At 41.5% G+C, this 25,471-nt stretch overlaps 2 protein-coding genes across 6 annotated transcripts in view; one reads left to right on the top strand and one right to left on the bottom strand.

The window, feature by feature from the left end:
• LOC114019506 (F-box only protein 21) lies at nt 1-24,016 on the top strand. Of its 5 annotated transcripts, XM_043542553.1 has the most exons (8): nt 264-344; nt 2,385-2,479; nt 3,829-3,990; nt 5,283-5,372; nt 7,751-7,821; nt 8,660-8,823; nt 22,999-23,109; nt 23,777-24,016. In XM_043542553.1, exons 3-8 carry the CDS (start codon nt 3,866-3,868, stop codon nt 23,870-23,872), a joined length of 657 nt encoding a protein of 218 aa, XP_043398488.1. In that variant the 5' UTR covers nt 264-344; nt 2,385-2,479; nt 3,829-3,865; the 3' UTR covers nt 23,873-24,016. The 5 variants fall into 5 exon arrangements, with proteins under 5 accessions (XP_037750286.1, XP_043398487.1, XP_037750285.1 ...); XM_037894358.2 differs by lacking the exons at nt 264-344; nt 2,385-2,479 and adding an exon at nt 1-164; XM_043542552.1 differs by lacking the exons at nt 264-344; nt 2,385-2,479 and adding an exon at nt 5-160.
• Nucleotides 22,477-25,471, bottom strand: part of IRAK1BP1 (interleukin 1 receptor associated kinase 1 binding protein 1) — a 28,203-nt gene continuing 25,208 nt past the window's right edge. The window contains exon 4 of the mRNA XM_037894356.2: nt 22,477-25,274. Coding sequence (XP_037750284.1) covers nt 25,004-25,274 — 271 coding nt within the window. The 3' untranslated portion in view covers nt 22,477-25,003. The remainder of the gene's footprint in view (nt 25,275-25,471) is intronic.

Below are 25,471 nucleotides of genomic sequence, written 5' to 3'. Positions count from 1 at the left end.
TCCCCAGCTGAGACGGCTGGTGGCGTCTCCTGCAGAGGTTTCGCTTCTCTTTCCCTGCGGTGCCGCACACGCAGCCCGGCCCCCCGTCAGGCAGGCCCCTCAAGCGAGGAGCCTTCCCGCCGCCGAGCGAGGCACCTCGGCAGCCTGCGGCCGCTTTCAGGCGCGTGAGTCTCTCGCGTGCAGCCCCTCCCCTGGCGGCGGCGGCGGCGGCGGGAAGGGCCGCGGGGGAGGGGAGGAGCCCCGGCTCGGAGGCGCACCAGGTAGCCGGGGCTCCCGGCACAGGCTGTTTGTGCCACGATAGCGGCTGTCAGTGGGGGCGCCTCCAGGGCGGAGCCAGTGGCCAGGTCTGTCCCCCACACGCCCCCGCTGCGGAGAGGGGCTGCCGAGGGGCTCTGGCACCTGTTGGCCGGGAAGGTGCCAGGGCGCCCGGAGCCAGCGAGGCGGGAGTGGCCGGCTGGGACGCGCGTGCTCCGGGGAGGGGGAGGGTCCCGGCTAGCTCTGGCGGCGCGGGCTGGGGAGACAAAGGGGTGGAGGCGACGTGTCAAGCTGCCTCCTCCCCGGGCATCTGGGCCGCGAGCGCGGCGTGGGCTGGGTGTGAATGGCGCGCAGGTGGCGCTGGAGGCCTGGAGCCGAAGTTGTCCGGCGGGATTAGCTGCCTCTCCCTTTGGGGCCAGCGCGCTCCAGCTAGCGGCGCCTCTCAGTTAGCTGGTTAGCGGGTCGACCTCTCTCTAGTTAGTCTCCGAGGCCGCCAGCTGGCTGAGATTGTGGAGCGGGGTCACAGTGGCACGTGGATAGTAGTTTCAGCAACACCCAGCATCTCCGAGCAGGGAATTTACAGATGGTCTGCAGCATCCCCATAATTTTTCGGGCTTTGAACTCATCTTTGTTAACAGGGAGAGACTCTTTCCCTCGCCACTCTAAATGTGGGGATTTGGAAGGAAGATTTTATTCCAGAGTCGTTTTGGCTACAAATCTTTTCCCCACAATTAAACTATTTACTCTTTTCGACGTCTATGTGCTCCCTTTTTTGACTGCATACTTTTCAACGTTTGTGCTCTTTGTTTTTCTTTTTGTCCAAGGTAAAGTACTAGTCTGGCTCCACGCCTTAGCACAATGCAGCGTTTGAGTCGCAATCGGTGCAGGAGGATACTGGGTTAGCCTTTAAAAACCTCAGTAGCTCTTTAAATCGGGGGGGAATCCAGTTAGGTTTTGTGGATTACTACTGTCTTTTAAATTACCTACATTTGGGGCTCAAACTATCTGACTGGCATGTTAAAGGCTTCTGCTGCAGAATTAAACAAATCTATCTTTTATATGTAAAATATGTCTTTGCTAAACTAAAAAAAGAGAGAGTGAGAGTCTTATTAACCAAGCTGCATGTGTTTCCATTCTATTTTTCATCTGTGGATTGTCTGTGTAATTGATTTTCTTCAAGAATCAGTGCAGCCATTTCCTTTTCATACAGGTATAACCCTGAGTTGTTGTACATGATCACATCCCCATAATTAAGGGTCCTAGGCCTCTGTACAATAGAGGCTGGTCTATATTTAATGAATCAGGCAAATTTTGTGGTTACTGGTAAGATGTATGAACATCTGCTGGGAACTAGGCTGAGACTGTTCTTCCTGTTTCACTTGTGAACAATTTTATATCTGAAACGGAGTCTTTTCCGTGGGCTAGTGCACAAAGCAGTGCAGCTATCAGGGCTTCTGTTGAGTTCCCCAACCCTCCACAAACATTTTCAGAAATTCCAGCTTTTATCTTTTGGGTCATAAATCAGTCTTTTGCCAGGTATTTCCACAATTCTAACTTCCCAAATTGTTAACGTAGTAGAGTAAATGAGTGCTAAAATATTTAATAAAAGGATACTTTAAATAGTGTGAACTGGAATAGGAGCAACGGAAATAATAACTTGCCTGGCAGTATGGCATGAAGAGTCAGAACAGGAGAATAATAAAACAGAAATGGAGTACATGTTATCAAAGTGACTCTCTTGAGGGGAAGAAGGGATGCTTAAAAGAAGGGAAGAAGCTGTAGGAGAAGTAAACCTGTACACTGGGTATCTTTCAGGCAATCTTTCCAAAATCTCAGCAAGGAAGTTCTAGTTCTGATATAGAAAATTGTGATAGATGTTTAAACATAGTGCAGGTGCTTGTTGGTTGCCAGGTGAAATCCATCTCAGCCTGGTAGCATCCAAAAACTAATTCTCCATGTATAAAGTACAGTCTTTAGGGAAAAAATGTTCCCGTCAGTGACTTATGGTTTTTCCTACAAAAGCAAAAGTGCATTTGTGGAGAGGGAGGGGGAATGTCTCTAAAATGAATTGATGGTGTCAGTCCTCTGTGTAATGCACTGATATGACCATGACAAAAACACCTTCACAGTTGGCATTCTTGTATGTCCATCTTGGCAAGTTACCATGTGTGTACACTCCAATGTCATCCTAAAAGAAGGCCTCTCCAGCAAACCATTAAGACAGGTGGGTGGCGTGCAATACTAAAGACCAGAGTTCCACTGTTCATGCCAGAAATGTTGTGTCTAAACAGGACTGTTTTTCAGGGCCGTCCATGCAGCACATCTCTCAAACATTAAATTCACTTAATTATCTTTAAGGTGGTTGTCATAAATATAAAGGGAAGGGTAACCACCTTTCTGTATACAGTGCTATAAAATCCCTCCTGGCCACAGGCAAGACCCTTTCACCTGTAAAGGGTTAAGAAGCTAAGGTAACCTCGCTGGCACCTGACCCAAAATGACCAATGGGGGGACAAGATACTTTCAAATCTGGAGCGGGGGGGCGGAACAAAGGGTTTGGTCTGTCTGTGTGATGCTTTTGCCGGGAACAGATCAGAAATGCAAGCTTTCCAACTCCTGTTAAATTAGTAAATAATCTAGATAGAAAATCCGTTAGATTTTCTTTTGTTTAATGGCTGGTAAAATAAACTGTGCTGGAGGGAAGGTATATTCCTGTTTTTGTATCTTTTTGTAACTTAAGGTTTTGCCTAGAGGGATTCTCTATGTTTTGAATCTGATTACCCTGTAAGGTATTTACCATCCTGATTTTACAGAGGTGATTCTTTTACTTTTTTTTCTTCAATTCAAATTCTTCTTTTAAGAACCTGATTGCTTTTTCATTGTTAAGATCCAAGGGTTTGGGTCTGTGTTCACCTGTACCAATTCGTGAGGATTATTATCAAGCCTTCCCCAGGAAAGGGGGTGTAGGGCTTGAGGGGATATTTTGAGGGAAGATGTCTCCAAGTGGTCTCTTTCCCTGTTCTTTGTTTAAAACGCTTGGTGGTGGCAGCATACTGTTCAAGGACAAGGCAAAGTGTGTACCTTGGGGAAGTTTTTAACCTAAGCTGGTAAGAATAAGCGTAGGGGGTCTTTCATGCAGGTCCCCACATCTGTACCCTAGAGTTCAGAGTGAGGAAGGAACCTGGACAGTGGTACAGGAAGCAGAGTGTATATTTCTGTCTTAGTTGGTACTGTAGATCAGGTTCTTGTTTCAAGTCTAGAGTGGATGAGAGGATATAACCTGCTGTTCTCTCATCTCAAACCCCACCCTCAAAAGGAGGAAAGGAATATATTCATATGTGACCCTTCACTAAATTTTTATTTACCTGGGGTGATGAGGCTAGATCACCTTATTAATAAACTTCATTGTGAGCCACCACCTCATGCAGGTAACAATCTTTGAGTGTAATTGAAGTGTAGTCCAAGGTGTGAAATATCTTGTGACTCAACAGTACCTAGTGAATGGAATTTAAACTGTGATGTTAGCAATCACTGATTTGTATTTATTTATTTTTTTAACTTTGCTGATGACAGAGAGGGGAAGCATCTCTGAAGAGGTTTCACTGTTGGAATGCCTCAGATTAATACAGCTACAGTTCTGCAGATTTGTGTGCTGCTATCTGCACTTCCTGCACAGTATTTCATATCCCAGTGGTATGGAACAGACTCTGCTCAGCGCCTCCAAGTGACACAAAGGTTGTAACACTTTTCCTCCCCACTACATTAATATATTCAAAGCTAGATTTCTCTCTCCCTCCTCCCTTATTACACTTTTGTCCCCAAGGCTTGGGGTGGGGATGCCCTCCTGCCATCCTTAGAAGAATCCATTCAGATCATATCTCATACATTTTTGTGTTTTAATATGAATGTATTAAGCAGTTTGATGTCCTACGGCATTTGAATAATAGCCTTTGTTTTTCTCCGTATAAAACCTTGTGTGTATGGTTAGCATGGCCATATCTCAATATGCTTCTGCCCCGGGAGATTCCAATAAGTGCTACTATGGGTTTAATCTCTTTGAAAGGTGCGAATGAAATGCTTGATCAATAACATTATTTTTGACTTTCCCTTGTCTTGTTGAAACTTACTATTCAAATGTATTTCCTTTTGGAGTATGATTTAGTGCATTGGCCTTAGCAATAAAAATCAATGTAGTAGAGTGTGAATAATGACTTAGAACAGCAATCAGAAAAGAATGAAATACATAGTGATTAGTACAATATTACTTATTTTAAAAAGTTGTTGTTTACAAACAGTCACCACAAATATTTTCATCCTAAATATAAAGAGAAGGCTATGCTAATTTCAGGTATCTGTGTATCCACTGATGTTTTAAAGGTGAGCAGCATAGAGAGAGAGATCTGTACAAGTGATACATAACCTGTTTGCAATTCAAATATTAAAATCTTACTATTATGTTGGCTATGATATTGTTGCAAAACATCACTGAAGCCAAAAACCTAGTTGAACTGAACAGATTAGACTGTCTATATGAATGAGAATACCCTGTCTTAAATTGATAGGAGAACAGAACACACCCTTATATTTTATAGCATGAGAAAACCACTAACTGTGAGATTTAGAAGAAACTGTGTACAGGAAAGTTATTCCATAATTGTCCATTTTGTCATTTCTTTGCCTTCCTCTGAAGTATCTGGTGCTGGCCACCCTCGAAGAGAGGACTCTGGACAGGATGAACCACCAATGGCAATTTCCTACAGTCTGAGTAAAGGCGGGAAGCATCTTGGCATAAAAATGGACATCTTCAAAAATTAGGTTGTTTTTGGAGCAAGTGACCATTGAAAAATTATCTGCTTATTTCTCAATGTGTCTAGAGAACAGAGTCTTTATCAAATAAATGTTCCGTCAGTGACTTTTCTCTTTAATTATATAAAAGCAATTTTTGTATGTTAATTTTATGTAAAGCAATTTTATACAGTATACTATCAAATGTTCACACCATGTGACAACCATCTTTATTACTAAAGGATAATTGGCTATTGGAACAGTTTTATAAAGTCCTACTTGAGTCTGGATGCATGGACAGATCATCTAAAGCTGTGGATACCAAAGACAAGGTAGGACATTACATATTTATGTTGTAGTAAGTTTTACATTGATCCTAAGATTAACTCCAGCTTCCCTATCTCTTGGCCTGTTTTAACTGAAGAGTGTGCTATAGAAGTGAAATAAGAGTGACAAGGAAAAAATCTGCCATGGAAAATTTCCTCCTTTTGAGAAGGACTGTCTTGGGGTATAATTTCTGTTTATAAAGACCTTTATGCGCATACTTTGTTTGAGCATTCAACTTGGGGTTGCCTGAAGATAAATCACAACATCAATTTAATGATTGTATTAATCTTCTAATTTAAATCTCTCTGAGTGAAGCCAATGGGATTATCCATGTTCATGAAGTTAAGCACATGCATAAATGTTTGCAGGATCAGGTTGGATCCATCTAAAATTCAGTGTGCATGGTCATCTTATGCTGGGTATAATATTTCTATGTGGTTTGATGGTAAATCAGGCAAAGCACCTGGGCAATATAAGGGTAAAAATGAGGGAAACTTGCTGCTTGGATATTGTATAATCTTTTCTGGATCATAATTTCAAAGTGACTTGGCCTAAAAACTTCATTTTTATGTCTTGGTGAAGATTGGTGCCTTTCATTAGTTTGGGACCACTGTGGGAATTTAGTTATTAAAACTGGTGTCCATGTTTGTTTGGAACCCTGCAGAGTTCTTAACTCGTGTATTTTGATGAAGGCTTTATAAAGGGTCTACGCAGAGTTCTAAAAAGCACTACTTAGACCCCATGAGGCCTAGAAAATTCACAGAATTAGAGCTTTGCCTCCCTGGAGGCTTCTAGGGGAAACAGTCTAAGGAGGAATGAGCTCTTTGCACAGCCTGCAAACGTCCACAAAGACCCCACTTCTCACCAACCTTCTCTGACCTTGTATAGGATTCCAGACACCCTATATCTAGGGTCTCCCACGGTCCCAAAAGGACCACATTGAGGATTATTTAGCCCCCATAAAATGGCTTTCTCTTCTTAATACCTTTTTTTAATGATCAGTTCTTAGTATTTTAAAAACTAATACTTCTGGACTTCCCAAACCTTCCATGCTGGACGCAATTTCACCAAGCAGATCAGAACACTTACACTTCAGTGTTTGCCTTAAGCCCTTACAGAGTTCATCCAGATGGAGATTTTCTAGGAATCTGGTAGAACTTGCTCCTACTTCCTGTCAAAGCAGGATCTGGGAGGGGCTTAGCAATGATATATGGAGAGGAGATGCTGTAACTAATGATAAGCACTTGGTATTGACAGAGAGCTGACTGACATACATGGGAAAAGATCCCAAGGGGTATCTGTTGTCACCACTTGTTAAAAGCTGCATACAAGGTGCCATTAGCTTATAGAGCATTCCTATCAACACCACTGACAAGGGCAGCAGAAAGATTTGAACCACCTCACTGCGCCCCCACCAAAGTGTGCATTGCAGTACGTCTCTGACTTCCTAGTCCTTCTCCCTTTCAACAGACAGCAGCAACAGTAAAAGGAGCCAGCTCTTCTTTTTTTAAAATACCATCCTCCAACCTAAAATTTAAATGAAAGCCACAACCCTTCTTGGGCTATGACTAAGATCTAGCATAAAAGGGAAGTTGCATTCATTGTAGCCCTAAAGCTGGGCTTTAATTGAATTCAGTTTTTGATTGTTCCTTTAAACCATGCTTTGTATGTTCAAAAACTTGTCCTATTGTGTTTATATAAACTTTTACAACTCAGCAGTATATCTTTGGTTTGAGCTGTAACTTGGCATTCAACTTAGTGTTGGTCAAGGTGAACTCTTTGTTCAAATATTTAAAAGGGGCAAAGGGCTCTTGTTTTAGCACATTTAATTTTAAGGATTTAAAGTTTTTGTGCTTATTTACTTAGAGGATGAGAACTATTAGACTAGAAAATGGTTTAACTCCATTTGGCATTTTTAGATAGCTTGCATCTTAATTTGCAAAAGTACAACACTGGGTATGGCAACTATTTGTAATACACATACCAACATGTCTTCAAACGTTTCCACATACAATTTACAATATGCACCACAGTGTGACTCCAAAGGAATTCTGTATCATATCGTCTCATCTATAGAATACCTGTTTGTCTTCTGTGTTTATAATGGGGAGATCTAACATGCAACTGTGGAATTACAGTGTCCAAAGTGGATTTCCAATGCATAATATTTATACTCTCCTGCCCTCTTTGAACAAATCACTTTGTCTTTTGCAATGTGCAATAAGACTGTCATTCTTTGCTTCAAACTGCATTGAATTTTGTATCAACCATTTTGCAACATCACCTTATTCAAACAACTCTTTATCCAGTTTTCTGATTATTATAAATCCAATCCAAATATTCAGACATTAACAAACTTGTTTGATCACACTCATTGTTTTAGGAATTGGTACTATGGAGAAAAGAGAACTCAAGGTGTTGAAGATGAAGAAGAAATCCATGCTTATTTTGCAGGTAGGGGAAACTTCATTTCTAAAAAAGACTGAAGTCTTCAATCCTTTTGAACAGTTTCAGAGTGTGAATGTATGTGTTGCTAGACTTATCTCCTAAATGACAAACAAGCAGAGGCTATCTCTCACGCTTTGCTAAAAGTGTTCATATGTGCTTGTTCAGGGAGCACTGGTGTATAAAGCATCTTTGATATTCTCGTAGTTGTTTGATTTATGACTGAAATAAAACAGAGAAAAGGTACCATTTTTATCAGTCTTCAAACTCAAATAGCTCTCATTTTCTTCAAAAATCACCTCTGAACAGAGACTGAATGGAAAAAATTTCAGGCAGAAAGAAGCTTTGTTTGTTTTCAGTTAAAAAGTAAAGGGTCACAATTAAACACAAAATAGATAAACTCATATAGCCTCAACTATGGAGTCAGAGCCAGTTCTCTGTAGTACTGTAAAATATTGCATTAATTAAGACTGAAGAAAACAAGTAGTTGTCAACATGTTTATTTTGTCTTAATGATTTCCCAAATCCCACTAATTTAATTGCAGGATACAACATAAAATATAAATGAATACATGTACCAAAATATTTTCCTTAATGAATGCTGCTTTATGAAATATTATTATAACATCCTTAACAAATGCTGTTTGGTTTTAATAGCAAACTATCTGTTTGTTTGTACTAAAGACTGTTAGCCTTCATACTCCCAGTTTTACTTTATTAAGTAATCTAATTGCCCAATCTGTTTACTTGTCACTGGATGTCCAACACAGTAAAGTCTATTAAATGTTTGCCATTGTACTGGATCAAACACTTTTTCCTTGCTAAACCTGTTTTCTTGTTTCACTAGAATCAACTCACATTCACAGTCCAAAGCCAGAATCTGTTCAGTTTAATGTGGGACAGGTGATAGTACACAGAAGATTTGGCTATTCAGGAGTCATTGTTGGCTGGGACATAAAAGCTAGAGCTCCAGAAGAATGGCTGCAGCACAAATATCCTCCAGAGAAACAGGTCTGAAAGTATTTAACTCTTGCTTTATTAATATTTATACAACATAATTCAGATAACTTGTTCCTAGTCTCCCTTCTTTATATACTGTGACTTTCTACTCCATGAAAGTGTCTCTAAGCAAGATTCCAGAAATGAACACTGGTTGGGACATTTATGCAAGTCAGGGAAGACTAAAGCCATTGCAGATGGTTGTCCAAGACAGTGGATTCTGGCTGACTAACTCTTAGTAGTTCCTACTATCAGATGTGTAGAATGTTTAGGAACTTCCTAGATAGCTATTGGTCTAGTGCCAGAGTAATGTCTAAATAGCAAAAGAAAGGGAAACACAAAAGCAGCTGATGCCATCATGGAATGGAAAAGGAAAATCCATTGTAAAATCCCTACAGATTAGATGGCAAACCCACTGGGCTCCAACATCAGTATTTTCCAATAGAATTAATCAAATTTTAAAAGCTGCTTGGAGAGCATAACATAACAAACGTATACTTCTCCAATATCTGACTGTTTTGAAACACATATTTCTCCCTGATTTCATTTGAATTGTTAGAGGAAGGAAGCCTGCATAACTTGGCAAACTACCATTAAGTGGACAGGTAATTGGTTAAACAACCTCAAATAAATAATAACTATTAATGGAACGATGTCAGATTGGAGGGACATCTCAAGTGGGGTTCTACAGGGATCTATTCTGGGTCTGGTGTTTAACATCTTTATTAATGACCTGGATTTAGGAGCAGAAAGCTTACTGATCAGATTTTCGGATGACACAAAGCTGGGGGCGGGGGAGTTGCAAACACTTGGGAGGATAGAGCTAAATTTCAGAGGGATCTTGATAAATTGGAGAACTGGGCTATAGATGACGAAATGAAATTCAATAAAAAGAAATGTAAGGTGCTACACTTAGGGAAGAAAAACCAAATGCACAAATACAGAATGGGATAACTGGCTTGGCAGCAGCACTGCTGAGAAGGATCTGGGAGTTGCGGTGGATCACAACCTCAACATGAGTCAGTAACGTGATGCTGTTACAAAAAAATAATAATGCAATTTTAGGTTGCATTAACAGAGGCATAGCATGCAAGTCATGGAAGGGGATAGTACTGCTCTACTAGGCGTTGGTTAGGCCTCAGCTGGAGTAGGTCACCAATGTATAGAAAGGATGTGAGAAACTGGAAAGAATCCAGAGGCAAGCAACAAAGATGATCAGATGGATGGAATGCAAGCCATACAAGCAAAGGCTGAAGGAACTAGGTATGTTTAATTTGGAAAAGAGGCGATTGGGGGGGGACATGATAGTAGTCTTCAGATACTTGAAAGGGTGCCATAAAAAAGATGGAGAAAAGTTGTTCTCTCTTGCCACAGAGGGCAGGACAAGAGGCAATGGGTTCAAACTACAGCATAGCAGATTTAGATTAAATCTCAGGAAAAACTTCCTAACTGTAGGAACAGTGGGACAATGGAACAGACTGCCTCGGGAGGTTGTGAAAGCTCCTTCACTGGAGATTTTCAAAAGGGGGCTGGATAGCCATCTGTCTTGGATGACTTAGATCCAATAAATCCTGCATCTTGGCAGGGCGTTAAACTAGTTGACCCTTGTAGTCCCTTCTAAACCCTATGGTTCTTTGATTGCATAACTACTCTTTTTTTTCATTAAGAGTAACGACGTAATCTTGACGTTACATACTCAAGCTACATAAATCTGCTTTCCTAGTACAAGTAATATGGCCTGGAGGATCAAGTACTTGACTAGGACTCTAGAGGACCTGAGTTCTAGTTCTATCTCTGCTATTACTAACCTAGGCCAATTACTCTTTGCCTCAGTTTCCATATATCAATGTCCTTCGTAAAGCACTTTGAGATCTACTGATGAAAACCATTATGTAAGTTGTTACTTGTCAGTTTTAAACCCTAGTAATTTGTTGATGCTTTTCTAATTAACTTTTTTTTTTGAAGTGTGTGTGGGGGGGAATATTTTTAAATCAAACAGCATAACTGTGAAAGAGTAACTAAGAATGTATAACGGCTGACTTCAGTAAAAACCAAGGGATTTAAAATGAGGTAAAAGAAAACTACTGAAAATTCACACATCGGAGTATGGATCTGAATATTAGTACTAGAGGTCACAACATCATAAGGATGTTTGACACTTCTTCTAGAACTGGCACAAAGTTTATTTTTGTAATGGATCACTTTATCAAAAAAAAAAAAAAAAAAAAGGAGGGGGTGCAGGAAGAAGGGAGAACACCCAGAATATTGTATCTTTGGACGTACCCCACTCTTTTGTCAAGAGCAGTGGTTTTCAGGCTGTGAAACAATCAAATGTTAAATAGAAATAGTTTTGTGTTGTTAATAACCATATTTGTTATGTCTAACTTCCTCCAGCAGTACACTGTGGTGCAGAGACATGCTGGTTCTGTGCTGCTTTTTGTTTGAGGTTGGGGGTAAGGGGAAAAGTGGTCCTGGGTGTGGAAAGGGGAGTAGAAGACAAGAACAGAATTACTTGCTAGCTTTTTTAGGAAAGCACCACAACTCTTGATATGGGATAAGGCTGGCTGTCTTGAGTGTCATAGCCAAACAAGTAGCTAAACTTTTCTGGTGATGAAAACCTTTCTTATATCAGCCTAGACTTATCTGGGCAGTCTGTACCCGTGGAACATGAGGAAATAGGGTTGCTCAGAATTCTTTAAGATGCTGATGTTCAGAAAAATTCTCACTATTTTCTAGCTTTCACTTTTAACCTGGTATTTCACAACAAAAAGAGGAATAAATGAGTCTTTTGGGAGATTTGGTATATTTTAAACTTACTTACCGAGACCACAAAAATAAACAAATAATTGAATTATGGAACTCTGATTGCAGAAGTGGAAATATAGCTCAACCACATAATTCACACATTTATTCCAAATTTGATATACTGAATCTTGTTTCCATGATCTGCACAAATGATATCCGTCCCTCTGCTCTTCTTTGTCTGCCACCAGAACAGAGCATGCTGCAGCAGTATTGATTGTTTAAACTTCAACAGTTAGGGATGTCATGACACACTAATGAATTACAATTCCTTTCTTTAATACACAGGAGTGTATTTAAAGGAACAGTGTAAACTTAACATGTTGTGACCTATTTCCTTGTGTTACTGATTATTAGAACTGACTAACTGAGAATTTTTCCAATCCAGTTTACCTATCACTGCTTACAGCTACTCTGAAACTGACTTCATTGTCCAAGCATAGATAACTGTGTTTATTCAGTTTTATTTTAAGTGCTACACTGTTTGGGTTTCAAAATTTTTTGTTGGAATTCTTAATATTGTGAAACATTTCTATTCAAATTTTTATATAGCCTGAGTCTTCTGGTATATTCTGAAATGGGAGGTCAAATTTAAGTTGATAGTGTTGCTGTAATAGTGCAACACTATGTAATCTGTGAGTTTGATGTTCAGCTGCACTGAGCTCACATTCTGCAAAGCTCAGGTGGCAGGGAGACAAAGATGATTTTACACCAAAGAGCACTGTAATTGGGAAGCTTTGCCCATAACACTTTGCCCAGAGAGCAGGGACTTGGCACCAGGCAGAGAGCGTACTTTCAGACCTATTTTTATTTTAATTGCAATCTTGTCCACCTGCCACTGACCCTGGCTTTCACCATACCCCTCTTCTGCCTCACAGTATCTGTCATCCTCCTTTCCTCCTCAGGTTCCATATCCTCTTTCAGGTTACCCTTAACCCTTTATAGTTCCTACCATTTCTACCTGTTCCTCTCTTTCCACCCCCACCCCCAATCTAAGTCCCACATCCTCCTTACCTCTGGGTAACATTTGCCCCAATCCTAACCCTCCTTTCCATCCCACCTTCTCCACCTCTGCCATCAGCTCTGCCCTTCTCGTGCCACTATTCTTAACCTCACACCATCCCCTCCTTCCACTTTTTCTTGCCGTCTCTGGAACACCCACTCCATCTCTAGTTCTTTGTATCTGACTCCCTCCAGTTCTTGGCTCTTGCAGAGATCTGGATCCCTTCATCTGACACTGCCTCTGCAGCTGCCCTCTCTTATGGAGACCTCTCCTGTCATACTCCCCACCCTAGATCAGACCATGGTGGTGCTAATGGGCTTTTCCCCTCCCTTTCCTGCCATTTCTAACCTCTCCCCCTTCCCGCTTTTGAAAGCACAGCATCCAACTCTTCTCTCCTTCCATGCTGCTGTTATCTACAGTTCCCCCAACTCCTCCTCCTCAGCCTTCCTTTCTGCTTGCGACTCCTGTCACTTGCTCTTCCTCTCTTCGCAGTCATCCACACTCATCCTCAGTGATATCAACTTCCACGTTGACAACCATTCGACCCCTAGCCACATGTCTTCTTGCTCTCATCTTTTCATTTGATCTGCAGCCCTGGTTCGACTTTCCTGCTCATCAAAAGGGTAATTCACTTGATTTGGTCTTCACAAAGCACTGCTCTCTCTCCAACTATCACTTGGGTCTCTTTCAATATTTCCCAGCAGTCCCTACCCCTCGCCTTGTCACTCGGCCTTTCCATGACTTCCAGTCCATCAGTGTTGACTTATTCTGCTCTCTTCCTTTTCTTCCATTGATTTCGTTGTTGATTTTCTTCATGCTTCATTCTTCTTTTCCTCAACTCTTTTGCCCCTCTCTTCCAGCACAAGGTCCACCCTGCCAACTCCCAGCCATGGGTCACCCTCAACATTCACTTCCTCCGCCTCTGCTCTCTTATGTGGAGCATCTCTGGCTCAAATCCTGTGACCAGACTTTCTCCCCAGCAAATTTATTCTCTCCTCTCTCAGTTCTTCCATGCTAAACAACTCTACTTCTCCAACTTAATTAAATTCCATGTCTGTAATCCCAGCGGTCTATTTGCCACGCTCCTTATACCCTCCATGGCTCTTTCCGCACAGTATCATGCCATTTTCCTCCAAGAGAAAACTGAAAATATTATGTGACTTTCCTCCTCCGCTTGACTTGCCTTCTCTTTCCCCTTCCCCTCCTACAACCTTCTGCTCCATCTCCCCTGTCACAGATGCAGTCATTTCTCAGCTGCTCTCCTCCACTTGCCCCATCTCATTTCCTGATCTCTCTCATACCCACTCTCATCTCCTTCCTTACTTTTCTCCTTAAGCTCCACTTTCCTCTGTCTCTTTCTTCTCACAATACAAGCATGCACAAGTCTCGCACACTCCGAAAACACACACCTAGGCCTACTACTGCCAATTCCCCTTCTAGCTTTCATCTCTAAGATCACTGAATGCACTGTCTGGAGTTCCTATCTTCCAAGTCTATCCTAGACCCTCTCCAATCTGGCTACTGCCTCTGGCACTCCACTGAAATCACTCACACAAAGTCTTTTACGGCCTCTTCTGAGCTTTGGCTAGGAATGAGTACTCCTTCCTCATTCTCCTTGGCCTGCCAGCTGCTTTCAACATGGTAAGCCGTACTGTTTATCTTGAAACCTTGTCCTCCCCTGGTTTCTGTAACTCTCATTCTCCTTTCGTTTCTCTGATCACTTTTTCAGTATCCTCATTCTCCTTCCAACTTTCGGGAGGGAGTGGGATCTACAGGGCTCTCTTTTTCCAGAAACCTTGGTCCCCTGGTCTTCTCCCTCTACACTTCATCTCTGGGTAATGTCATCTGTAAACAAATTTTTTTAGTGCTGATGACTCACAGATCTACCTCTCTACTCCAGACCTGTCTTTCTGTCCAAATTAAAACTTTGCCTGTCTCGGACATCTCCTTTATGGATGTCTAGCTGTCAACTCAAGCTCAACATGGCTAAAACAGAGCTGCCAATCTTACCCGCCAATCCTCCCCACTACCTCCCCTTTCTCAATCATTATGGAAAACACCCCCAGTCTGCTTGTCACCCAGTCCCATAAACTGGGCATCATCTGACTCAGACCTCTGTAGGTCCACACATCAAGGCTACATCTGTCTAAACCTTGCAGGTTCTTTCTGCATAACATATCAAATATATGACCTTTCCTTTCACAGTGCTGCAACATCCTTTTCTCTAGCTTTGACAAATGCAATCTTGTCCCACTCATATCCATTTAGAATGCTGCAGCAAAGATCGTTCTCCTAGCCTGCCCTTTTGACCACATCACCTCTCTCTTAATCCCTTCTCTGCCTCTCCTTTTCTGTTGCATCAAACATAGCTACTTGTCTTCATTTTTAAGGTCCTTCATAACCTATCATTTCTCATTCACTATCAAGATGTTGACTTCTGCCTACAATCAACCTATGATGCCATCCTCCATTTCCCACTTGTTAACTTTCAAATATGCACCTTCATGATTTCTTCTGTGCTGCCCTTCACACTTGGGAGGACCTCACTGTAGACATCCACAAAGCTACCTCATCATCATCCTTAAAAATCTCCTTAAAACTCTCTTTTGCGATGATGTCTACAAAAACTTGACAAGGATTAGGTGTGTATTAATGCACCAGCAGCCTATCATGTTGACCAATACCATCTCATTGTTTCTTGTACTTCCGGTCTGTACCTGTCTATTGTCTCATCTTATACTTAGATTGTAAGGTCTTTGGGGCAAGGACAAGCTAGTGCAATGGGGCCCTGGTTCATGACTGGAATTCCTAGATACTAAGATAATACAAATAGCCCACCTTTCTGCCTCGCTGAGCATGGGCTTGCTGGGAGCTGAGCTGGATGCTCTAAATGTATGCCCAGGACTGGAACCACAATCACTGGAGGAAAATAGTGTGTTCTTGCCTTGTCCCTTCCTTTGACACCCTGTGAAGGAGGGAGCTGGTGGTGCAAAGTTGTGCCATCATATGCTTTTGTTGCACAGCTTCTCCCATTTTTTACTAATGGGTTAATGATCCCACCTGTGGAATTCAGAAGCTGTTCAGTGTTGTTGCTGGAGACTCCAGGACTAAGCTCCACCCTGCAGCTCAGACCACCAGATTTTCTCTCTTTAGTGTTGCAAAAAGTTGGTGGTTCAGTTTCTCCCAGCCATTTTGCCTGGCCTTTTATTTTTGTTTTTGTGCAGTTGCAACTTGTAATCTTCCTCCCCCTACTTCTCACCCAAGACCAGGTAAATAGCAGTGTAGTGGTTTCAACCACCTGGATCTGCCAATGTGGCGGCGCCTCCCTGCCAGACTCTGCCCTTTCTCAGGCCTGATATGAGCTGTCCTGCAAACACCTGTCTGAATTCTAAGTGGGGTTCCCTATGTGAGGCAGCATTTACAGACTCTACAGAGGGTGAATTATGCCCTGCCTGTTCCCAGCTAGCTGACCCTCACACTGCCAGGGTATGGGGCTCAGAGGCGGACTGGTATGTTGGGTCCCCACCCTGCCTTGAGGAGCCACAACTCCAACACAGAAAAGTTCAGTCCAGAGTTACTGAGATTTCAGGGAGAGAGTCTAAGGATGAGGAGAAAGCTATTGGGCTTGCTCAGGGAGTAAGTCCCACAACAGACCTAGGGTTGGAAGGGAAAACTTCCTGAAAGGATCTAAGTAGTCTTCTCCCTGCCCCACCCACACATTGACATGGGGCCTCAGCTCCCTGGGGAAAGAAGTAGAGCTTCTGTATATTTCCCTTTCCCGTTCCTCCCATTGAGAGTCAGGGGATTCTCATGACACTCATGTAAATTCTGCAAATCCCAAAGACTTCAGGTTTCAGAAGAGCAAAAGTGAGTGTGTCCTTTGCAAGGCAGTAATTAGTATTTTTAATGAACAAGTGGGGTGAAAATCAGGTGTCTAGCCCTTCTTTTGCCTTCTCCCCTGGAGGGAGTGTTTGCTGGTGTTTTTCTCCTACATCAAGTCTCTGAGTGCTCTGTATCATGCTCCATGTCTGTCCTCCACTCTGCAGAGAAACCTCGCCCTGTGCAGCCCTGCCTCAGGATGCAGTTAATGCAAATTGTACCAGTGGCTTTCAGCCCAAGGACCCTCACTGTGGCAGGGAAAGGGACTGAGATTTGAGGCAGCAGTGGAATGGGAGTTGTGTCTTCTGATCATCACCATAAACACCTGCTCTGCCAGGGAAAGGGATCTCTCTTTCCACCCCTCCCCAGCTCCACAAGGTGGCTCCACATTAAAGCTGTAGGAGCACTTCAGGCAGTCTGTAACCAGAACACAAGCACATGAGGATTCTACACCCCACAAAGGTGCACATTCATGGGATTACAGAGGCGTACATGAGAAATCCCTTCCCATGTTCAAAATAATTCAGATTTACTGAGTAAAGCCCTGAGTGGTACTAAATTGCTCCTGTAATACTTAATTGGGTGCTAATTAAGCCTGTAGGAGCAGGTTGGCAGCCTTTCAGGCTTCCAGGAACATCCAGCCAGTTACTTCCACAATCCAGTAGGTTTACCAGTACTCCTCTTCTGTTGTGTGGGCCCTATGCCAAGATGAATAGCATACTACCTTCGCCCTGTAAACAGCCAGGGGAAGAAGTACCACTCGTACATTATGTACAAAAAACATCAAAACAACAAAACCAAACAAAAAAGCCCCACCAACAAAACCAAACACCAACAGCAACAACAAACCCCCAAAGCAACCTACAAGACTTTCTCAGAACAGAATGGCAGGGGCTTGCAAACTCATTAATATTAATAAAATAGCTTCCCTTTTAAGCATTATTAGAGATGTTGTTTTCTATTGATGCTTCTTTTGAGAGTATCTTAAGATGAAAATGAGGACATCTAATTAAACCAAATATTAAACTAAAACATTAATATAAATACAAAGAAATTTCAGAAATGTTGGGAGCCTATGGTTGGTGCGGCAGTAGTGCCACCAGTGAAAGACACAGTGAAAACTTCAGATGGGTACTTCTTTCCAAAAGACCCCATAGACCATAAGAGTGATGACAGACTGCCCAGTAATTTCAAAGCCTCACATATACCAAACATTTTTCATATATTTAGTAAGGAAAGCCAATTTAATGGCAAACAAGTGATTTATCTAGGGGTCTGATCCTTGATTGGAGTGAGATGTTTCAGGTTAAGAACATAAGAATGGTCATAGTGGGTCAAACCAAACGTCCATCTAGCCCAGTATCCTGTCTTCTGCAGTGGCCAATGCCAGGTGCTTTAGAGGGAATGAACAGAATAGGTTATGAAGTGATCCATCCCCTGTTGCCCATTCCCAGCTTCTAGCAATAGAGGATAGGGACACCATCCCTGCCCATCCTGGAAATGAATTCTAACTTGGTGGTTATACAAAAGCTATGTTTCACCCATAAATAGCCATCACTCATCCTAAACTGATATTTTGTGCATTCAGACTTACAGATGAGGCACTATTGGAGGAAACCTTAAATAAATTAGTAGCTGAGACTGTAGAGAGGCCACAACCCTCACTATCAAAGCCAGCACAACAATCTCTTGGTTGCTGCCAACATCAAGGGTATCCAAGAAGGAAGGAAAAATCTGGAGCAGAAGCTCCCAAAGAAACCTATATAGATTTTCCTCCAAACCAACAAAATCCTCAGCATGACAAAGAGAAAAAGAGTATTTGTGTGCAAAAGCTCACAATTCTTGTACAAAAGACTCTTCCTTCAGACCCACCTTCTACACCCAGAGTCTTAAGTGGCTAGTAATAATCACAGCAAGGAATAGGTTGCATGTTACGCACCTATACCCAGGCATAAACATGCCAATCAATCAGTACTCTGTCCAGAGAAATAGACCCATTCATAACTGGACTGCTGCTGGAAAGGATTCATAGCTACCAGTTCTTCAAAATAAAGAAAAGACTTTGCTACCAATGCAGAGAATTGCTCACCCAACAGTGAAAACAGACGTGGATGTGGCTGTAATTTTACCATAATGGTAAAGATTTGAGAAGACCCAAAACTTCATTGCATTAATCATTTCCTAAGGAGTCATCAGTAGCCAATTATTTCTAATGGTTAGGATTGTTGGTGCCATGCATCAGCTTAATCCTGAGTGGGTTTCTCAGAATGAACTTGCAGAAATTTCCTTCTGAGGACAGATTTCAGAGTAGCAGCCGTGTTAGTCTGTATTCGCAAAAAGAAAAGGAGTACTTGTGGCACCTTAGAGACTAACAAATTTATTTGAGCATAAGCTTTCATGAGCTACAGCTCACTTCATCGGATGCATTCAGTGGAAAATACAGTGGGGAGATTTATATACACAGAGAACATGAAACAATGGGTGTTACCATACACACTATAACGAAAGTGATCACTTAAGGTGAGCTATTACCAGCAGGAGAGTGGGGGGGACCTTTTGCAAATTAATTCCAATTCAGCAGTCTCTCATTGGAGTCTGTTTTTGAAGGTTTTTTGTTGAAGAATTGCAACTTTTAGGTCTGTAATTGAGTGACCAGAGAGATTGATGTGTTCTTGAACTGGTTTTTGAATGTTATAATTCTTGACATCTGATTTGTGTCCATTTATTCTTTTACGTAGAGACTGTCCAGTTTGACAAATGTACATGGCAGAGGGGCACTGCTGGCACATGATGGCATATATCACATTGGTAGATGTGCAGGTGAACGAGCCTCTGATAGTGTGGCTGATGTGATTAGGCCCTATGATGGTGTCCCCTGAATAGATATGTGGACACAGTTGGCAACGGGCTTTGTTGCAAGGATAGGTTCCTGGGTTAGTGGTTCTGTTGTGTGGTGTGTGGTTGCTGGTGTTTGCTTTAGGTTGGGGGGCTGTCTGTAAGCAAGGACTGGCCTGTCTCCCACGATCTGTGAGAGTGATGGGTCGTCCTTCAAGATAGGTTGTAGATCCTTGATGATGCGTTGGAGAGATTTTAGTTGGGGGCTGAAGGTGATGGCTAGTGGCATTCTGTTATTTTCTTTGTTGGGCCTGTCCTGTAGTAGGTGACTTCTGGGTACTCTTCTGGCTCTGTCATTCTGTTTCTTCACTTCAGCAGGCGGGTATGTAGTTGTAAGAATGCTTGATAGAGATCTTGTAGGTGTTTGTCTCTGTCTGAGGGGTTGGAGCAAATGCGGTTGTATCGTAGAGCTTGGCTGTAGAAAACGGATCGTGTGGTGTGGTCTGGATGAAAGCTGGAGGCATGTTGGTAAGTATAGCGGTCAGTAGGTTTCCGGTATAGGATGGTTTTTATGTGACCATTGCTTATTAGCACCATAGTGTCCAGGAAGTGGATCTCTTGTGTGGACTGCTCCAGGCTGAGGTTGATGGTGGGATGGAAATTGTTGAAATCATGGTGGAATTCCTCAAGGGCTTCTTTTCCATGGGTCCAGATGAGGAAGATGTCATCCATGTAGCACAAGTAGGGTAGGGGCATTAGGCGATGAGAGCTGAGGAAGCGTTGTTCTAAGTCAGCCATAAAAATGTTGGCATACTGTGGGGCCATGTGGGTACCCATAGCAGTGCCGCTGATTTGAAGGTATACATTGTCCCCAAATGTGAAATAGTTATGGGTGAGGACAAAGTCACAAAGTTCAGCCACCAGGTTTGCCGTGACATTATCGGGGATACTGTTCCTGACGGCTTGTAGTCCATCTTTGTGTGGAATGTTGGTGTAGAGGGCTTCTACATCCATAGTGGCCAGGATGGTGTTTTCAGGAAGATCACCGATGGATTGTAGTTTCCTCAGGAAGTCAGTGGTGTCTCAAGATAGCTGGGAGTGCTGGTAGCGTAGGGCCTGAGGAGGGAGTCTACACAGCCAGACAATCCTGCTGTCAGGGTGCCAATACCTGAGATGATGGGGCATCCAGGATTTCCGGATCTTGGGTAGCAGATAGAATACCTCAGGTCGGGGTTCCAGGGGTGTGTCTGTGCGGATTTGTTCTTGTGCTTTTTCAGGGAGTTTCTTGAGCAAATGCTGTAGTTTCTTTTGGTAACCCTCAGTGGGATCAGAGGGTAATGGCTTGTAGAAAGTGGTGTTGGAGAGATGCCTAGCAGGCTCTTGTTCATATTCCGACCTATTCATGATGATGTCGGCCTTTTTGATTATGAAGTCAGAGTTGTTTCTGAGGCTGTGGATGGCATTGTGTAATTAGGTGTCATTCTCAGATCACACCCAAATGTCCCTTTGTGGATAGGTACAACCATGTTGAAAAACCAATTTTCAGTTGACATTTTCATACTTGGAAGACAAACTTCCAAAATCTCTTTTAGTTGGTTTTGACATCTCTATCAGGATGTGTGTGGTTTTTTGTTGTTTTCTTTTTTAAAAAGCACCCCACAAACATGGCTATATAGGACTGAACCAGTGCTCCATCAAATCCAGTGTCCTGTCTGACAGTGGCCAGTATCAACTGTATCAGCAGAAGGTGAAAGAAACCCCTCAATTACAGGACTCACAGAGGAAGTCTCCTTTTACCTGCCATTAGAGGTTGGCTTTTGACTGAGGCATGAGTTTATAACCTTTCCAAAACCAGGGAGTAACCAGAGGTCAAAGTTTCTCTGTGGCAATGGACAGAAAATAATCTGCTACCTTTCCAGATGGTCCATATAAAGGGTATAGAAAGAAGGGAAAGGAAGAGTTGAAGTCCTCTTCCTAGTCCTTCATTAGCCCAGAAGGCATTTTGGACTTGCTAGATATCTAAGAATCCCACATTGTGTCTGCAGAAAACACTAGATCGCTTGAAGCAAGGACTTAGACCAGGAACACCTACAGTTAACAGCCTGGGCACCAAAATAGAAGTTTTCATCATAGATTTTCCATTAACCTCTGCTACAGTTTGGTAGCCATATAGAACTCAAACAAGATATTTCATTCATTGATCTGGTCAAATGTATGTTTCTGATGCAAGGGGAAACATAGATTCACAGATTCCAAGGCCAGAAGGGACTACTGTGATCATCTCATATCTGATGTCCTGTATAACACAGACCACAGAACTTCCCCAAAATAATTTCTAGAACATATCACTGAGAAAGCTCTTTTGGGGCAAGGACTGTCTCTGTTTGTGCAGTGCCCAGCACAATGGGGCCAGGACCTCTAGATGCTATTGTAATACAAATATAATAATCACCAAGTGCTAGTGGTCTCAGCTAGACAAAAGTTTCTCCAGGACATTTAGTTGGAACCTTACCAACCAAGCACTGTAGCAACATGGCTACGTGCTACTGGGCTGGTTCCCACATAACTCCTTAGTTTATCAAAAAGAAAAGGAGTATTTGTGGCACCTTAGAGATTAACCAATTTATTTGAGCATAAGCTTTCGTGAGCTACAGCTCAAATAAATTGGTTAGTCTCTAAGGTGCCACAAATACTCCTTTTCTTTTTGTGAATACAGACTAACACGGCTGTTACTCTGAAACTTGTCCTTAGTTTATAAAACACTACATGGAGGGAGGGATAGGGATTTTCATTCCTGCCTGTTGTTCTACTATAATTAACTCTGGTTATCCTTTCCTTCATCCCCCAACTTCTGTGATTCACTGTTCTCTGCGTCTTATTAGTAATAAATGAGGAGAAAAACTGTGCAACAGAATGAGAAATTTCTTACCAGATAATTTTTCTGTTAAAATTTAACCCACCCTGACAGTCTGGTAAATGACCAGAATTTAAATTGAAAATTTTCTCTGAAGTGAGACTTGTCTTAAGGTTAATTTAATACATTATCTCAAGTTGTCTTAATGCTAATAATGGGTTGCTGGAGCGTTGTTACAACTGTAGAACTCGTTTGGTGGCCCAAGCTGAAGGACGGAGCTTAGTCCTGAAGCTTCCAACAACCGCACTGGACTGTCTCCGAATTGCATAGGTGGGGGGCAGTAGCCCATTAGTAATGAATTTGGAGAGAAGCTGGTAACAGAAAATTGTCGGGTAAGAAATTTCTCTTTCCCTAGAAGTTCTAAGTCCCCTTTTCTCCACTTGAGGTGGCGCAGACGGGACTAATCAAAGTCTGAGGATCTTGTCCTTTGTGATCTTGACTTTTCAGAAGTGCTTCAGCTATGCCAAGGAGGGTTTTATCATATAGTTTTTAATAAGAAATGTATAACTATATAAATGTAAAACAGAAGTTAATGGTGATGAAACTTGCCACAAAATAAAAGCAGTTTGCCTGTGTAAAAGGTCGAATATTTCCAGAAGGCTAACTTGTTATAGGACTCTTTATTTTTTCTTAAATTTTGATTTAAGATGTTAGGGGGATAGGACTTTGTCTGTGTCTAAGGAAAATATTCCTGAAGTGTAACATGTTCATGTGAATACTTTCTTGTGGCTTATTTTTATTTGTTCTTTTACAGGGTCTAAGAGATACTCCTCACTACCGAATTCTTATTAACCAAGCCAACAGCTTTGGCAAGACTACAGTTTACATTCCTGAGGAGGAGATAACAATTATTACAGGATTAGAGGTAGTATCTTTGTTTGTAAGAGTGAAGTCTTTTTTAATTTTAAATTGTTTATTACCCTTTTGTAATCAAAAAGGTTTTTGACCTACTCAGTATAGACTAAATAGGTAAACATTCTGCAATGGTAGAGAAAGGTCATAGGAAAAGCAGATACGCAAATGTTACATAAATTGTACAGGTGCAAATGGAATGATTTTGCTATACTTTTTGTATATATATCTTAAGTCGGTATAGAATGCTAATAATCTTATTTAGGTGCTCCTACTTTCATCTTTCTAGGGTCCAGTTGTTTGACCTTGGGATTTTCTAAAATATCAATTTGGTGTCTGTTGTGAATAGGCTGTTGCAAAAGATGGGCTTTATTCCTGGATTTCACTGACTTAGTCCAATTTGGACAAATCACTTAGTCTTCTTATCTCTAACTACCTGACCGAAGTGAGGCTTATTTGTCAAAGTGCTTTGACCTCTTGAAAAACTAAAATATATACAGTGTACTTGTACATGCTTTTCTCAGTTTTAACTTCACGAGTTTGTGCCACAGAAACAATTACTAACAGCTATTCAAGAGTCTTTTTTTAAATTAATCTTAATAGCTACAGTACAGTTAAACCACCAAGCCTTTTTCAGTAATGTTGGTGTTACCAATCAATTTGTAAAATTCTTTCTGCAGATACACAATCCTGATCTGACAGCTTACTTCAGTAGATACGATGGATCTAAATACATTATGCAAGCATGGTTGAGAAAAATCTACCCTCATGACTGAAGTATTTAACATTATATGTAAATTGTGCATGTGATGTACAACTGCACAGTGCATTCCTTTTTTAAACTGGGACAAATGGAAACTAGGGTAAAACTGATTTGTAAATTATTTCATTAAAGAAATAAAATTGAACTCTATATGAAACATATGTTAATGGCTTATTTTGATGTGTATGTTAATAGCTTATTTCAGTTCCATTACATATTCAGTGATGCATTATGTTGAGGTTACTAAAGTAAAACATTTTCTCTCTGTCTATATATATAATCAGAATATTGTGAACTGAGGACAATGAATAATTTAGTTCTCACTAGCTTGGGATGAAAGCTTTAAATATAGCTGCATTGCAACTTGCAGCACCAAACATTCTGCACATCAAATATTTTAGCTTTTTGTGCAAGCTAAATAGTCTAGCATGCAGTGTTTCTTCAAAAGTAATATATTCACACTAGTTGAAGGGCACTGATCTAGATGGAGGCCAACTGGGACTAAATGTTAACAAGTTCTTGTGGATATTTGCAGTAAGTAAATCTGTAATGTGAATATCTACTTTTTTGAAGGAGTGTACACTGAGCTACTTATCTTTGCTTAGTATGTTTAGACCAACTCTTAGGACACAAATTAGTATCTAAGGAACCTGATATTTAATCAGTCTTTCTCCAGGTGTAAGAGAGAAAATAAATGTGCTGGAGGCCTTTTTACTTTAGCATACAAAAAAGCTGTATATATGAGCTTCCTACTGGTGTCCTACCCAACTCTACCCACTGTAAATAAGGGTGTAGAAAGGGGAGGAATACTAGTGATGGCATGAAGTATGTATAAAGCCTTTGAGCCTTCCTCTCCTCTCATGGAAACTGCCAATGATTTCAGTGTAGCTTGGGGTGTCCACCTTCAATTTGTTTGAAAAACCATGATAAAACTATTTGTGTGTCTCCAGGTAGTTCTGAGAACAATCTGGTCTTATTTTTTTGAGGGGGAAGGGGTCGGACAACTAATGTTATAATTAGTTTTTCCTGATCATTTATAGAGGAAGATGCAGGTCTGAAAAACTGAATAAATTTGTACTTTAAAGTACATATATTTATTCCACGATTTGTCAGAGACAAATAAGAAAAATCCTTTAACATGTGTCTAGATAAGCTTGTTTTTCCTCTTTTCTCTTCCCTTTATCTCAAAAATAGCAAATACTTTTGAAGAAGCATAAATAGTGGCACTTTGGATTCTCTGCTGCACAGTGAGTGTGTCTGAGGAGTTGGATGGGTGACTGTCTATTTGGCCTTCCCACTCTTTCATTTCCTCTTCTCTGATTAGCAGCGGCTTTCCCAGTGACTGGCCAAACAGTCGACAGACTTCTTGAGCTTTTCGACGTGTGTTCCCAACAGCAGCAAGACATACTTGACGCCTGGAAGGTAAAAAGCAAGGTAGCTTAACTGATCCAACTTTAGCACAGAAACTCCTGCCAAATCATTATTTTTTGTGACTACATAGATGCAAGGCACTTCTACTTCCCCACTTATATGCTTGATAGTTAAAAATGGGGAGCATGTGGAGGAGGAAGCTTGTAAGGGAAAACTCCAGTGTGCTAACAAACTCATGGCT

This window comes from Chelonia mydas, chromosome 3, assembly GCF_015237465.2.
Source record: "Chelonia mydas isolate rCheMyd1 chromosome 3, rCheMyd1.pri.v2, whole genome shotgun sequence".
Taxonomy (NCBI): domain Eukaryota; kingdom Metazoa; phylum Chordata; order Testudines; family Cheloniidae; genus Chelonia; species Chelonia mydas.
The sequence above is the reverse complement of the archived record's forward strand: the minus strand, read 5'-3'. Positions and strand labels throughout refer to the sequence as shown.